Source organism: Artemia franciscana, chromosome 5 (genome assembly GCF_032884065.1).
Source record: "Artemia franciscana chromosome 5, ASM3288406v1, whole genome shotgun sequence".
In the NCBI taxonomy this organism is placed as follows: Eukaryota; Metazoa; Arthropoda; class Branchiopoda; order Anostraca; family Artemiidae; genus Artemia; species Artemia franciscana.
In genome coordinates, this window is record NC_088867.1 from 25,582,828 (window position 1) to 25,599,284 (window position 16,457).

The 16,457-nt window shown below is 35.0% G+C and overlaps 1 protein-coding gene across 3 annotated transcripts in view; it reads left to right on the plus strand.

The window, feature by feature from the left end:
• The window catches only part of LOC136027162 (intraflagellar transport protein 57 homolog), a 67,861-nt gene that overhangs the window by 25,806 nt on the left and 25,598 nt on the right, over positions 1 to 16,457 (plus strand). For all 3 annotated transcript variants that reach the window (XM_065704159.1, XM_065704158.1, XM_065704160.1), the window contains exon 3: positions 4,140 to 4,255. In XM_065704159.1, coding sequence (XP_065560231.1) covers positions 4,140 to 4,255 — 116 coding nt within the window. The remainder of the gene's footprint in view (positions 1 to 4,139; positions 4,256 to 16,457) is intronic.

Consider the following 16,457-nt stretch of genomic DNA (forward strand, 5'->3'; position numbering starts at 1 on the left):
TGACAAAATCAACCCCCTAAAAGCAGAAACAAAATCCCGGCTTTTCATCCCAGCCAAATTTAATCGAGCTTCAAATGGTCATTTTCGATCATTGGAATAGTGGTCCAACCGACTTAGCTAACAAGTATTAGATAATAATTTGACTTTAACGGACCATCTAAAACCAGGGAAAATACGTGTAGTACCTATTTAGTAGCTTTAATAAAAATTTCATCTACCCTTAGGAAAAATCTATTTGCAACAATAACGTTTTGCAACTATAACTCTCTTACCGAAAAGCGTTTGGTAGTTTACAATGAAATGCGTTTATCTTTAAAAAGAAAATTCCTCGACAGAAAAAAAAAATAGTTACTTCAAAGTTTCCTATATTCACTGATTTTCTAAAGAAAATTTTTCGAACACTAAAATCTAAGTTTTTATATATTAATTTCGAAAAAGTGTTATTGCAATTTAAAGAAAACCTTTTTGGACCCTGTTTCATATTAAATAAAAAAACTAGTTTTTTAAACTGAAAGTAAGGAGCAATATTAAAACTTAAAACGGACAGAAATTACTCCGTATATGAAATGGGTTGTCCCCTCCGCAATCCCTCGCTCTTTACGCTAAAGTTTTTAATTGTTTTAAAAAGTAGAATTGTGGCAAAGAATCAAACTTTAGCGTAAAGAGCAAGGGATTGCGGAGGGGACAACCCCTTTCATATACGGAGTAATTTCTGTCCGTTTTAAGTTTTAATATCGCTCCTTACTTTTAGTTTAAAAAACTAGTTTTTTTTATTTAATTTCTGAACGTTTTTGAATTAATGCATTTTTGATTTTGGCTCTCCGCACATTAATTAGTAAAATGAAATTTGCATATTAATTTTTTTTTGGCTAAACGACTTTCTCTTAGTTTTGATCAGACGATTGAGAAATAAGGGGTGGGGAAGGAGGCCTAGTTGCCCTCCAATTTTTCGGTTACTTAAAAAGGCAACTAATACTTTTAATTTTTAACGAAAATTTTTATTTGTAAAAAATATACGTAACTTAAGAGTTAACTTACATAACAAACTTTTATGCTCTTATATTTTTTATTATGTATATGAGGGGGTTTGTCCCCTCGTTAATACCTTGCCTTTTATACTAAATCTTAAGCTGTCCCAATTCTTTAAAAATGACCCCTGAATCAGAAAGGCCGTGGAATAAATAGTTGAAATTACTAAAAACACTTAGCATAAAGAGCAAGGTATTTATCTCCTCCTAAATACCTCGCTCTTTATGCTAAAGTATTTTTAGAGCCCCTCATATGCGTAATAATCTCTGTTAGTTTTAAGTTTTAATGCTACTCTTTACTTTCAGTTGAAAAACTTTTTCGTGTTTATATTTTCATTGTTTTTTTTAATAGTAATGTTAGAAAATCCCGCGCCCTTTTCATTGAATTTCTCTTCCCCCATGAATTGTTCCTCCAATAGAAGATCCTCCCACATAGCCTCCTCCCCTCAACCCTACCCCAAACCAAAAAAATCCCCCTGAAAACGTCTGTACACTTCCCAATAACCATTACTGTATGTAAACACTGGACAAAGTTTGTAACTTGCAGCCCCTCCCCCAGGGACTGTGGGGGAGTGAGTCATTCCAAAGACATAGTTAATATGGTTTTCGACTATGCAGAACAAAATGGCCATCTCAAAATTTGGATCCGTTGACTTTGGGAAAAAAATGAGCGTGGGAGGGGGCCTAGGTGCCCTCCAATTTTTTTGGTCACTTAAAAAGGGCACTAGAACTTTTCATTTCCGTAAGAATGAACCCTCTTGCGAGATTTTAGGACCACTTGGTCGATACGATGACCCCTGGGGAAAAAAGACAAAAAAAAAACAAACAAAAAACAAATAAACACGCACCCGTGATCTGTCTTCTGGCAAAAAAATACGAAATTCAACATTTTTGTAGATAGGAGCTTGAAATTTTTGCTATAGGGTTCTCTTATACGCTGAACACGATGGTGTGATTTTCGTTAAGATTCTATTACTTTTAGGAGGTGTTTCTCCCTATTTTCCAAAATAAGGCAAATTTTCTCAGGCTCGTAACTTTTGATGACAAAGATTAAATTTGATGAAACTTATATATCTAGAATCAGCATGAAAATTTAATTCTTTTGATGTATCTTTTAGCATCAAAATTCCATTTTTTAGAGTTTCGTTTACTATTGAACCGGGTCGCTCCTTACTACAGTTCGTTACTACGAACTGTTTGATAGTGATTAAGTCTGTGTGAAAATTGATAATGAAGAAAAATAGTTCCTACATTATTATTTAAAAAATACATCTTGAGAGAGGGAGAAGGTCGGTCAAGCTGAAACAGTTGAAAGAAATAGTTATCACATAATCCAAATTATTTAAAAGATATTGTGCTTTGGTTTTGGAAAAATGCCTATTCTAAATGTCAGCAAGAAGTCCTTACAAGACCAAGCTAAAACTGATGGACAACAGGTGTCTCTGGAAACCGATTATTTTATCACATTCAACAAAGATGTTGTTCAATGGTATGCAGTTGCAATGGCATTGTCCAGAATGACTAAGAATGTTGCTAGTACGATCAGGGTATAAGGGAATCAAACTTCAAATTTGAGATCAGCTTCAGGCATATATCTTACAAGCTTTTGGAAATTGTTGACAGTCGTTTACTTGTTCGACTAACGTTGAGCATATTGCTTGAATTTGAAACGAGTGGGACAATGATGAATATGAAAGAAGACTGGCTCAATAATATAGCTCTTAAACAGAGCAGGAGAAGGAATTTCGTATTTTCAGGCTCTTCTTCGGACACATAGGTACTGGCTATTTAGGTACAGTTACCCAGGGGTACTGGCTCCTTAGGTTCAAAAAGAGAAACCTTCAAACGAATTTGTTGGCGATATGGTAAAATAAACCTTAAAGTTGTAAAAATTAACGACTTAATTGTAGGAAGAAACATTACCATAGAAATAAGGAAGCTGAACGCCCGAATGATATCGAGTCCATCAAGCAATAGAATAAAGTCCAGAATTATCGGCTCAACTGACCGAATCAGTAATATCAGAAAGTGATTCTGGATATCTGAATCCATATTGGAAGCAGAGCTAATGATGTGGAGTCTAAATAGTTGCTATAAACTTGGGGGTAACAACACATTCGAACAGCTTGCACAGACTTGTTGAGACAATATTATGCAGGAACAACATACGCTGGACAAAGATTTTTAGTTTCTTTGGAAGTGACTTAATACCTCTAATACAGAATGACAAAGAAACAATAGCCAGGGTTAGTGTCATCTGCATGACTAAGCGCTCTACATAGGAAGGCCCTCTAAGATCAATAATACAGATCACAACCCTTTTGGTAAAGGATGATCTATGCTTCTTTTTGGCTTCTTCCTTTCTCTTTCTCTCGCTCTGTGTTTCTCTCTCTCTCTCTCTCTCTCTCTCTCTCTCTCTCTCTCTCTCTCTCTCTCTCTCCCTCTCTCCCTCTCTATCCTTGCCTGTCCGTCTCTTGTGGTTTCCCCATCTCCGTCTCTCTAGCTCAATCTGTATTGCACCAATCATTTTGCTTCTTTTTTAAACAAGGAAATAACGAATGTCTCAAAAAGGACTGCAAATTTTATTCAAAAATCATATGAAACACCTCAAGAAAATAAACCAGCGACAGTGAAGAAAAAAGTTAAAGATCAAATTAAAATAGCTTTTAGGGAGTCGAATAACCTTTTGAACAATGAATTTTAATAACAAATTTATATTCGGCAATTATCAGTACTTTCACGACAAAATATTGCTTCTTCTTCAAAAATTTATGGAAAAGACTTTGCAGTTAGTTATGGTGATTCCATTTTTGTATCGCTACATATGAACGTTATTTTAAAGCATGCTTTAAAATAGAAAATTGGGTATAATGTGAATAAGCGGTTGGTATTGTTTACTAGTATAGTTATATAGTTACAGGTATAGTTATGGTATAGTTACAGTCATAGTTTTTTATTTCGATTTTTTTTTATTACCTTTGGCTGTGTCAAATCCACAAGAAAAATCTTGATAGTGCTTCCTCCATCCCTGGGAAAATTCCCGAGGGTCTTCATGACACCTTTAAAAACAATTTTCTCTGTTTCAAGCCGCCATCAATCCCTTATTTTTAGGGTTTTCAAATGGAAATAACCCCGAGAAAAATTTTACCTGGCTGGGGCTCTGCAGTTGAAGAAATCCTAATGATCATCCTGAAGAGCCTGTTGGTTTCGGCGATGGAATCAGGAAGGTATGGTAAAGTTAAAAAAACGATAACCTTAAGTGTCAAGATTTAAACATTTGGAAATTAATTGCATAAAATCTTTCTGATTCGTTAGGATTCATCAAAAGATCCAAGTTGGGGAGCAGCAAAAATTTTGTCCTGAGTCAAGGAATTTCGAGACAGAAAAGAAGCATGGATAAAGCATTGTGATATTTACATAAGCATAGTACCTTTTTTTCTGTAAGGCTGCCATTCAAGTTCAGACATTAGGTTTCTGAAACATCCATTTCTACATGAATATAATCAACTACATATTTATTTTCCTCTGCTTTTTGCATTGCCAGCTTTTTCACATAAGGTTAGGTATGTTTTACGTGTTTGAGCAGGGAATCACACGTAATTTAATCCCCAGAAATTGTCAAAATTGGTCGCAAATATCTCCAATACCTGTGCTAGCTTTCTAGCGCTGTTTAAGTTGCACCCTCTTTGAACTGGAATGACGCAAAAAATTTTCGATCTAAGTGGGTAGAGGACTGAAGTACGCCGATAGTCCCTCCAACCCCTCCACTCGTCTCATCTTCTCCCAATTAGGTTTTTTAGTGGACAGGTATGCATATCGTACTTAGTTTGAGGTGGAAAACTGGAAGTATTTACAATGATGGGGATAGAAAGTGAGTCTCAAGCCCCCATTAAGCTTTCTCCACCGTTCTGAACAGTGTAATATTTTTAGCCCCGTGATAAACATGTAGCATATCATTTGGCCTTTAACCGGAATCGCGAATCAATATATTTTTTTTTTTGAGTGAGTTTTAAATTAGAAATCTTGAATTTGAAAAACTCCTTAACACCTTCCTTCTCGTTCCACGCTAATGACAGCTTTTTTTTTTTTTTTAGCAAAATACTAAGCGTGTCGCAAATTGCTTCACCTTCAACCGGAATAATAGAAAGATTTTTATGGGTTTCAGTTTTATTCCTGCTTTCTGTCAGTTAACATCTATTACCTTGAGTCAGTTTGAGATCAAACAGATCGTGGTAACGAAGAGAAAGTGAAGAGCGATTCGGGCACAATGGTAACTCAAAAATATATCAACAGCAAATGGATTTTTATGCTGATTCCAAATATATAAAATCCATTAAGTTTACGCAAATTACCCACAACTGCAGCACCAATTATGCGATCTGTTAGTAATTTTCTGAGTTGAACATAGCTCAACTTTCAAACATAAAATTCTTGATGGATCGATTACAAACGAGATTTATGGCAATTTTTTTTTCTAAATTGCAAAAATGGAAGCTTGGAACAGCTATTTTTCTACCTATAACAGAAACCTGACAAAGTTAAGAAGACTAGAGCTAGTAGATAACAGTTGGAAGTAAATTAGTGTTGGTGCAAACGTTTTAAACCAATGTCTTGCAATTTTAATTTTCTGATTTTAAAATACATTGTCATTCCAAAACCCTCCAGAGTTGAAACAACCCCCGAGAGACTCAGAAGGACTGTAAGTTATTCTCCGGGAGCACATAATGTGTTTATTGAAAATACGAGTTCTAGTGCCCTTAATAAGAGTCAAAAGATACTAGATGGCAACCAGCCCCCCCCCCCAAGACAATTATTACTAAAACCCATTTTGATTGAAATTACAAATTTTAGTGCCCTGAATTAGGGTCAAAAGATATTGGATGGCAACCAGCCACACTCCCCCCCCCCCAAACGTCAATCATTTCCCAAAAACTCATCCAATCAAACATTTTTAGACAGCTAGTTTGTTAAGAATAGTTGAAAGGTCCAGTAATTATATCTTTACACAGGTCAACACTTCCCCGCCAGCCTTCAAGGTAAGGACTGTAATAATTCAAAACACATTATGCATAAATTGTTTGTCAAAAGGGTGTAACTCAGGAATGACTGAATAAATTAATTTGGAACTTTTGGGAAATGATAAGGAAGATGATGAATTGACCAAGAAGGCAATATTTTTGTGCAACTGCCACTACTACAGCTACCATAACTACTATTATTGCTACTGCTACCAATACTACTAATACTGCTACTATTACTACCACTACTACGACTAAAACTACCACTTCTCTAGCGAATACTACAATGGCTGAGGATGTTGTAATGAGCATCTGAGGATATATTGAGGAGAAAATTGAAATAAATCAAAACATACTATGTGTATACAGACCGTCAAAAAGGCGTAAGATAAGATAAGATAGATAAGATAAGATTTATTCATCAAGAAACACACATACAATATTACATTTTACTATTTCCCCAAAGGCTCTTTGGCCTGTAAAAAAGGGGAAAATGAACGAGCCACTTACTCAGAGAAGAAAAAAAAATAATCACTTACTCACAGAGAGAAGAGCAAAAAGGAGAAGAGAGGAAAGTATAAATAAAATGAAAAACTATAGAAAACAAAACTAAATAGACTAATAGATTGAACAGACTAAATTAATTAAGTAGATCTGTAGATAAAATAGACTCCAATGAAATAATCAGGAAATATATATGCATACATACACGCATATACACATATAAAAAGAGATAAAATAATTTCTAAGAAGCCAATGAATTTTTAATAATTTGTTTGAACAAACCGAATGAGTGGCACCTTCGAGCTGATTCGGGCAACTTATTCCATACAATGTAACTCACAATTAAAGGATTAAAGTCTGACCTTACACAAGGAGTAAAAGGAACTTGAATATGATTTTCGGTATTGCGAAGATTATAATTATTCTGATCAGAGGTGAAAGATGGCTGAACACTTAGGGGACGGGGGAGGTCACCATGAAGCTGAGAAAAAGTAAAACATGCACACGAAAGAATATACAGTGACTCGATATCAAGTAATGGGATAACTCTTGAACGGTTAGTTTCCTTAATGAGGTTTCTAGCTTTATTATAAACCTTAGAAAGTGGTTTTAACAGTGAAGGAAAGGTTGACATCCATACTATTGGACAGTAGGAAACGTAAGATCGGATCAAGGAGTGAAAAAGGATTTCCAAAATTGATCCAGGGAAAATATGTTTGAGTTTCCTTAAAATACCGAGACTCCTGCATATCTTCAATTTAATCAAATCAATGTGACGCTTGAAAGACAAATTTTCATAAACAAGAATGCCCAAAAAACGAACATATCGATCTTTAGATCTGTGAATTATCCCATTTGGCTGATGAATTTCTGATAACTTGGGATAAATCTGAGAAACATGCGAAAATATCAAAAAATTGGATTTTGAATAATTTAGGGTAAGAAAATTAGCATCAAGCCATGAAATTACTCTCTCAAACAAGTATTCCAAGTTTAATTGAAGCTTGGATTCACAGTTCCCCGAAGTGCCGAGTGTGCTATCATCAGCAAAACAAACAAGGACATCAGAAGATGGTGAACTATAGCTGGCACTATGGGCAAGGGAAGGTTTAGGATGACAGAGTCTACAGCAATGAATAGGTTTCTGCTTTTTTACTGCGTAAAAAAGATCATTTATATAAATCAAAAATAGCACTGGCCCTAAAACTGATCCCTGAGGGACGCTAAAATTCACTTGTGATTGACAGAAATTAAATTGTGGATTGACAGAAATTAACCTATCATTCAAATAAGATTGAAACCAAGAAAATACATTACCCCTAATGCCAAAATGAGACATCTTCGATAGAAGAATTTTATGGGTTAAGGAATCGAATGCCTTGCGAATATCCAGGAATATAGCAGCCGGAATTAATCCCGAATCCAATTCAGAATGTATAAAATTCAAAAGGGTCATACAGGCATGCTCAGTGGAGTGCTTCATTCGGAAACCAAATTGAAAATCATGAAAAAACTCTTTAGATTTTAGAAATTTAAGCAGACGAGAAAGCATAGCCTTTTCGAAGATTTTACTAAATACTGATAAAATTGAAATTGGTCGATAATTTGCTGGATCATTTCTTGGTCCACCTTTATACAGAACAATAATCCGAGCACGCTTGAGAGGATCTGGAAAAACCCCATATTTAAATGAAAGATTAACAAGTTTTGTAACAGGCACAACTATTGAAGGAAGAATAGATTTAACTACCTTAGTAGGAATAGAATCTGGCCCAGATGAAGATGAGTCTTTCAAGCCATTAACAATTTTAGTAATTTCAATTTCTGTTACTGGCTCTAGAAACATAGACTTAACACAAGACGGCCCGAGGTAAGATCTAAAGTCCGACTTAGACCGAGAAAAAGTAGCTGTGGAAGCGATATTATTACCAATACTAGCGAAAAATGAAGTAAATGCTTCTTGGACATTAAGCTCACCCTCTACAGTCTCATCACCAATGACCAGACTCATAGGTAAAGAGCTATATTGAGAACCAGGTTTAAGCACAGAATTTATTACCTTCCAAGTTTTACGAATATCCTTATTACACGCAGCAAAATTATTTAGATAATAGAGAGATTTGGCTTTCCTAAACAAGGAATTATATATATTCCGGTAAATCTTGAATTGACAAAGACGAATAGCACTCGTTGAAAGTGTAGCGCATTTATAATACCTCCAGAGATTATTTTTCCTTCTCCAGCTTTTGAGAAGTCCGGATGTCATCCATGGGTTTAGAGGAATAATCCTCTTAGACCTGCGATTAGAAGGTGGTACTTTACAAATGTTAAGAATAGCCTCTTTTATGGTTCCATAAAACGACTCAAATAAACAAGAAAAATCCTTGTTATTATCAAATAAGCTCCACGAATTTTTCGCTAATTTAGAACCAAGAAGAGATAACTCATTTTCACCAAACCTAATAGAATAGGAATCAAACACTTGAGCCCGGTTATTCCTTCCCCGATTAAAACTGAACCGAGAATATATGGGAAAATGATCGGAGATATCAGTAACTAAAATTGAGTTTTTCTTCAAGCAAAGCGTAGAGAAGATATTGTCAATCAAAGAAGCTGTAACATTAGTTAATCGTGTGGGGATGGATGTAGTTGGTAGAGTTCCTGCGGCAAGCATGGTTGAAAGAAAATCAACTGAAGCCGAAGAATTTGAATCCATCAAATTTATATTAAAGTCACCCATTATGATTAACTGACACGGACGTTTCAATATTAAGTCAAGTATTTCCTCAAGATTCCGAAGAAACAACGAAACCGCGCCACTAGGAGAACGATAAATATTGCCTATGATTAGATCAATACCATTAACTCTAATTTCTATAAATTGTGACTAAAAAATACCTTCAAAATTCCTTGATAAGTCATCCCGTAAGCAATAATGCAAATTACTAGATATATACATGGCAAGACCTCCTTTAGCCATCTTGCAGCGGTTTATATGTTCCATTTTGTAGCCATGGATATCCAATAGCATTTCATTGCCAGAATCCAAAAATGTCTCGCACAAACCAACAACATCAGGCTGTCCATCCGAAACTATTTGTCTTAAATTATCTATTGACGAGGAAAGACCCTGAATGTTAAGCTGAAGTGCAGTCAGAGAATAATTTCCTTTGGTAACCTCCTCTCCCCCCAATTCCGAAACATATTTACTATTACAAACAGGGTTTATATTAGTCAGGTTTTGATTAACCTGACCCACAGAATTATTCACAATACTAATTAGATCAAAAGGATTATTTTCAAGCTCGCAAAGGCGTCTTTCACGACTTAAAATATTGACAAAAGCAGGTTTTACTTGGAGTCCATTTAAATCACCAGATGAACAAAAAAGAAATCTTTACCTAAATCTATTACGAAAGAAAAACCTGTCAAAGGATTATAAACACATAAATAATTAATAGCACAGAAGGTACTATCGGGATGAACCATGAGCATGAAAAAAAAATGAAACGAAATAAAAAGAAACTGTAAAAAAGAATGACTTAGGAAAGGACACGCATCAAGAAAATATTAACCAGTCACATACTAATAAATTCATGCAAATAATTTATTTTGCGTATACGAGTTTCACCAGGAACTTTGGCTAGAATTTGACCGTGATCAGACCAAACACTTCTTGGGCCAAAGGTGCTACGAGCCGCGTTTAATAGATCCCGACGCTTTTTAGTTAGGTTTTCTAAAACAAATACACCTGACTTTGCCAACTTACTTTTTGCTGCAAACACTTTACGAGCAGTATCTAAGCTTGAAAATTTTACTAGAACTGGGGCGATTTTCACATTCTCAGTTTGATTAGCAGGCATGCGGAATCGATTAACCTTTAAGAGGTCCATTTCTTTAAAATCTTGCAAGCCCATTATTTGTGTTATCACTCCATTAAGATTTTCTCTCAGTTCCACATTGGGGTTTGGTTTCACACCGTAGAAAATTAGGCTATCAAGTAAGGCATCCTGCTCTAGTTGGTCAAACTTGTCTTCTAAGTTAGAGATTTTATTTTCAAGCAAGTTCACGGCATTATAAAGTTTTCGAAGGGTTGTTTCAATTTTTTCAAATTTGGCATTATATTCAAGGGAAATCGAATTATAAACTTCGTTCACAATATCTTCACTTATAATTTCCGAAGCTCGGCGATCTTTCATTGTATTTGATACGACACGAGAAATATCATTCATTAGGTTAGACTTAGTGCTCATTAGTTCCTCTTGAGTTTCATTTATTATTTCTTTTAAATTTGATGCTGCTGCAGAAGTTGGAGTTAATGGTGCTAGGCTGGATTTTCCTTTAGTTTTAGCGGGTAGTGATAAGTAGGACTTACTTAGAGTCTTGAAAATATCAGGGGATAAGTGCTGCTCTTCAAAAGCCTTATTTACATCTTTATCTGTCCTCGCACAAGCTTCTTTAAAATGGTCATTCCAATTGCGGATGTGTGCTTCAGCTATATTATGCTCCGAGTGGGTGCCATAGCAAAAGACTAGATATCTAGCTTGATTTTTCTGGTCTTTGGTGGTTTTAATAACTACTGATGGTCATAAGGGATATCCTTGAAATGAAGCTAGGACAAGATCAAACGGTTTATATTTTGGCATTTTACAATCTTCAGTCACAATGGGGGGGGGTGAACACTACAGGTAACAAATTTTAAGAACAGAATGTTCCAATTTGCCGCCCCAAAAGTACTCACGTTTGTAATATGTGCTTGGTTATTCACGCAAGTTCATCAAATTCTTAGCAAGGACTATATCCAATTCAATTGAAAACTGGTTTAGCTCTTCACTCTTTGAACTCTCATAGTCGACTGACATAGTATCAGCAATATTTTGAACAGCTTACTGGAACTTCGGGGTATAACGAAATGGATCTTCAACTTACCAAACAGCAACATATACTTGCTAGTACTCCTATTAATACTTCTACTACTACTGTTACGACTATCTCTAATATAACACTATTAATACTTATTACTACAGTAGAATCCCTTCAATGAATACGGTCGCAGTTCTACCCCAATGCACTATTGGAGTTGTTTACAGCTTTTTTTGCAATCATTCCAAAAATATGCAAACTGGTTTCCGAGAATTGTGAGAATTTCAAGAATGATGCAAGATCTGGTATTGCGTAATCATTCATGTTGTTGGTGAAGCCATATAACGAATACAAGTGGACCCATATCCTGATTTCCGAAAATGTTTTGACAGGTTTCTAAGAATGTCAAGAATGATTCGTTATCGGGTATTGTGTACTCATTCATATGTCGGTGAAACAATACAATACGTTCTATGACAGCCCTTACATCTGGCCTTCTAAAATAACAACTGAACCATCACTATTTTTTAGCTTCTAAGCAGTTTTCCCTTGGTTTAAAAAAATTTATGTCTGATGTATAAATCGAACGTCAGACCCATTATTTCCTATGATAAAAAAACGACACGTTACTTGACTGAGCCAACAAGTCATTGTTGATATTATAATCTTAGATATAGATTCTTAGCAATCAATGTATTGTCCCTTGGATGGTACCCAATAGATGTTAAGTATCAAAATATCATAACAAGTTACTTGTACAATCAATTTCTCAATTGGAGTTGGTTATATGGTAAATGCTATCAGTGATTTGTTTCCTGGCACCTTTTTCGGCATCAATCCATGAATTCGCGTACCACAGTGATTTAAAATACTTGCTGCAAAGACATATTCTTTTTATGGTTAATGAAACTTGTTTCGATCTCCAAAAATTACAATGACTACAATCGAACAGGTATCCTTTTTGTAATTTAATGGTCCTGAGCACACCGGTTTTCCAGTACTGGGCTTGCACATGAGTTTAGGTCCCCGAGTTCCTCTCCAGAGCCCCAATTTTCCCTCTAGGGTCCATGTCCCCCTCAAGGGCCCCATGTCCCCCTCAAGGGCCCCAATGACCATTCACCCCCCACCAAAAAAACTTCCCTCCCTCCTATAAGTTTCTTTTTAAACTGATTTATTTCGGACATAATATTTTTTTGGACTTATAAATTTTGAACCTAGAATTTCTTTTAACTTAGAGATTTTGGGACAAGGAATTTTTGAAATTAGATTTTTTGGGGACAAAATATTCCATAAAATACGTTATTATATTTTCTCTTGGCATGGCACTTATTCCATTTTGGGGTCATACAGAAGTTTTAGCATAGATTTAGCTACAACTTTATCACACCTTTCATCACTGGTAGCATTGGGCTCATTGAATGTACTGTTGGTAAACCATCGGTGATATTATTTATGTTTGTAGGTGCTTTGTTTTTCATCAGTACATCTATATATTATTTTGTTATAATGTCCGCCATTGCCCTTTTTATTATACTTATGATTTCAGTGTTTATTACCACGTTATTCTTAAATAACGACTGCAGTGTAGGTATATAGATAAGAAAAGTCTTATGATATTGCTGCAGCAATAGGCCTTTCTTCTTCCTTCTGCTTTTATTTGTATGCTAATACCGGAAAGATGACGATAGGATTTATCAGTGGGTAACGTATTACCACAAACAACAGCAAGAAGCTGTCCCTCGTCATCAACTAATAGTTTTATGTTTGTATTCTCTTTGAGCACTATCATCTCTGGAAATGATAATTTCACATACCCACCATCATGTAGGTTAAATCTTTTCGGCACTCCAATAAAATTAATATTTCACTGTCATGACAATTCACGCATACATTTCCTATAAGATACCCACAATTACTTATTTCATAGTTCAAATATTTGTTTTCGTCATTATTCAAGGCAGCGATAACTTTATCATGTTCGCACAATTTCTTCGAGTATTTCATCTTCACTTTTTTAATATGATGTAATTGTCTATCCTTCCAGTGCACAACAAATATTGATCAAAACATATAATGGACCATCTAGTCTTGGTGATCAGTCACGGAGTACTACGGGAGCGGTTGTATATAAAAATTAAATAACTAAACTAGCTTGTTTAACTGCAAGTAAGGAGCAGCAATAAAACTTAAAACGAACAGAAATTATTCCGCATATAAAATGGTTTATCCCTTACTAAAAGCCTCACTCTTTACCCTAAAGTTTGACTTTTTTTCACAACTCTAATTAAAAAAAAACTTTACCGTAAAGGACGAGGCGTTGAGGGGGGCCCTTTCATGTAAGCGATGATTTCAGTTTGTTCTAAGTTTTAATGTCGCTCCTTACTTGCTTGCAGTTAAGAAAAACTTGTATTTTATTTAATTTCTGAACGTTTTTGAATTAATGCATGTTTTGATTTTGGCTCACTGCACATGAATAATTAAAACAAAATTTGCAAATGAATTTTTTGGGCTAAATCGTTTCTCATATCATATACACAATAATAAATAATGCATCATCTTAGAATATTTGAAAACATACCAAGAAATTCTGGAAAATCAAGATTTGGGCTCACTTGTATTAGTTGTATTGTTTCACCGACAACATGAATGATTACGCTATACCAGATAACACATCATTCTTAAAAATCTCCAAATACTCAGGACCAGGTTTGCATACTCTTGAAATGAAGCAAAAAAGGTGTTAGCTAACTCCAATAGTACATGGGGGTAGTGCTACCACTGGATTCGTAGAAGTGATACTACTTGCTATTACCACTACTACTCTGATATTAGCTCAATTCAGAATAAGCGTATCAAGGTGAAAGTTCGACAGAATACAGAGGTAAAATTTGAACTAATTTAAAACACATGCTAATTAAACACATGCATGCAGACTGTTAAAAGGGTGTATCTTAAGAATGGATTTGGGGATTAAGTTGGAACTTTTAGAGAATGCTTAAAGGGGAAAATCAATTTATCAATAATTAATATGTACACGCTACTACTAATACTGCTACCACGGCTACTTTTACTGCTACTGCTACTAAACTATTCCAATTACTACTTCCATTGCAACTACTTCTAAGGCTAATATTAATAAGATGAACAGGGTGTCAAAAGGGGGCTAAAAAGATAGATCTGCAATATTTTTTTAACAGCTTACCGTATTAAGGTGGAACCTCCTGGGTATCATGAGGGGATGTTCAACTGACCAAAAGGCAGCATGTTCCTGCTCCTACTGCTATCAATACTGCTGATACTATTGTTACTACTACTACTACTATTACTACTAATACAGCACTACTGCTGACTCTCCTACTACTACTATGAAGCTAGTACTAGTAAGGCTAAGATTATAAAGGTGACAAGTTGAAAGAATATTAAGGGGAATTTGAACTAAATCAAGACACACATTATGCATGCAGATACTCAAAGACGTATATCAAAAATGCATTTGGGTATTAAGTCGAAATTATCAGAGAATACTTAAAAGGGGAGATTAATTGACCAAAATGCAGAATTTCCACGCTATTACTAATACACCTACCACCACTACTTCTCTACTACTACTGCTACTGCTACTATTGCAACAACAGCTACTACTGCTGTTACTATTACTACTTCTACCACTACTACTACTACTGCTAGTCCAACTGCTACTTTTAAGGTTAAGAGTATTAAGACGAAAATCTCAGGTAGTTTATGAATATACAGGTTATCAACAAGGCATATCAGCAATGTCAGAGTAAAGGCTAATAGTAGTAACTCAAAACTTCCAGGACTTGATGAGGACTATGTTCAACTGACCAAAAGGCAACAATAGTGCTGCTACTAGTACTTGGGCTATTACTGTTAATACTACAACTAGTACCTCAAGTACAGAAATTGCTACTGTTACGGCTATTACAGCTATACCTAAGGATATTAAGGTGAAGTTCTCATAGAATATTGAGGGGGAAGGTGAACTGAATCAAAATACACCGTCTGTATAAAGGTTGTCAAATGGAAATATCTGCAATATCTTATGAACAGTTTTGTGTATGAAGTTGAAGCTTACAGGGTTTGCTGTGGAGGATCTTAAACTAACCAAAAGACAATTATGCATCTTTATTTTACTTCTTTTACTTATACTACTACTACTGGTACTACTACTACTACTACTACTACTTCTGCTTATGTTACTACTACTGCTGCTGCTACTATTACTACTGCTTCCTGGTATTACTTTTTCTAGACCCTTAGCTCTAGTCTTAACTCTATTGCCACTATTACTACTGCTACTACTGTTACTACTGGTCCTACTACTATGTAAATTGACAGTTTAATATGCAAATACTGACATTTATTCTTTATAATCGTAATAATTTTTGATTTGTTAAATTTAAAAAAGTGAAAACATTTAAAATGTTTTTTGCTTTCAGTAAACTATGAATTATGCTTTGGTCTTCTGAAGGTATGGTGGTTGTCAGTCCTACTAATTTTGATTTCTGTTCGTTCTAAGTTTGACTCAGTTATTTATTGCAATTCCTGTTCGTTTTGGGTTTTATTAATTTATTGATAGTGATTTCTGTTAGTTCTACGGTCAGAAGATTTTTTGACTATTTTTTTACTCATTTTGATTTAATGGAGCTCTTTATTTTTCTTTCAAAAACTTATTTTGTGAATTTTTTTAAACATAAGCAGAAACAAATACAGACTTTGGAATATTAAGGAATATTAAGACAAAGGAAAATTTTTTGTTCTCATGGTGTAATTTTTATTTAAGAAAAGAAAATGACTACACATTCCTTGAAGACCGTATCAAAACACCCTGTGCTTCAGCCTCATTCCCTATTTCCTCCCACCCCTCCTATCTTGCACGTTCATTGCCAAACAACGGGAAATATAATTTTTGAGGCTGATTTTTGCTTGTTTTTAGATTTCCAGCTTGAGATTTTGCTTGGGTAGGATTTTTCCGGTTTGACTTTAACAAGTTGAGCTCTGTGTCGGCTCGAATGCCATGGAC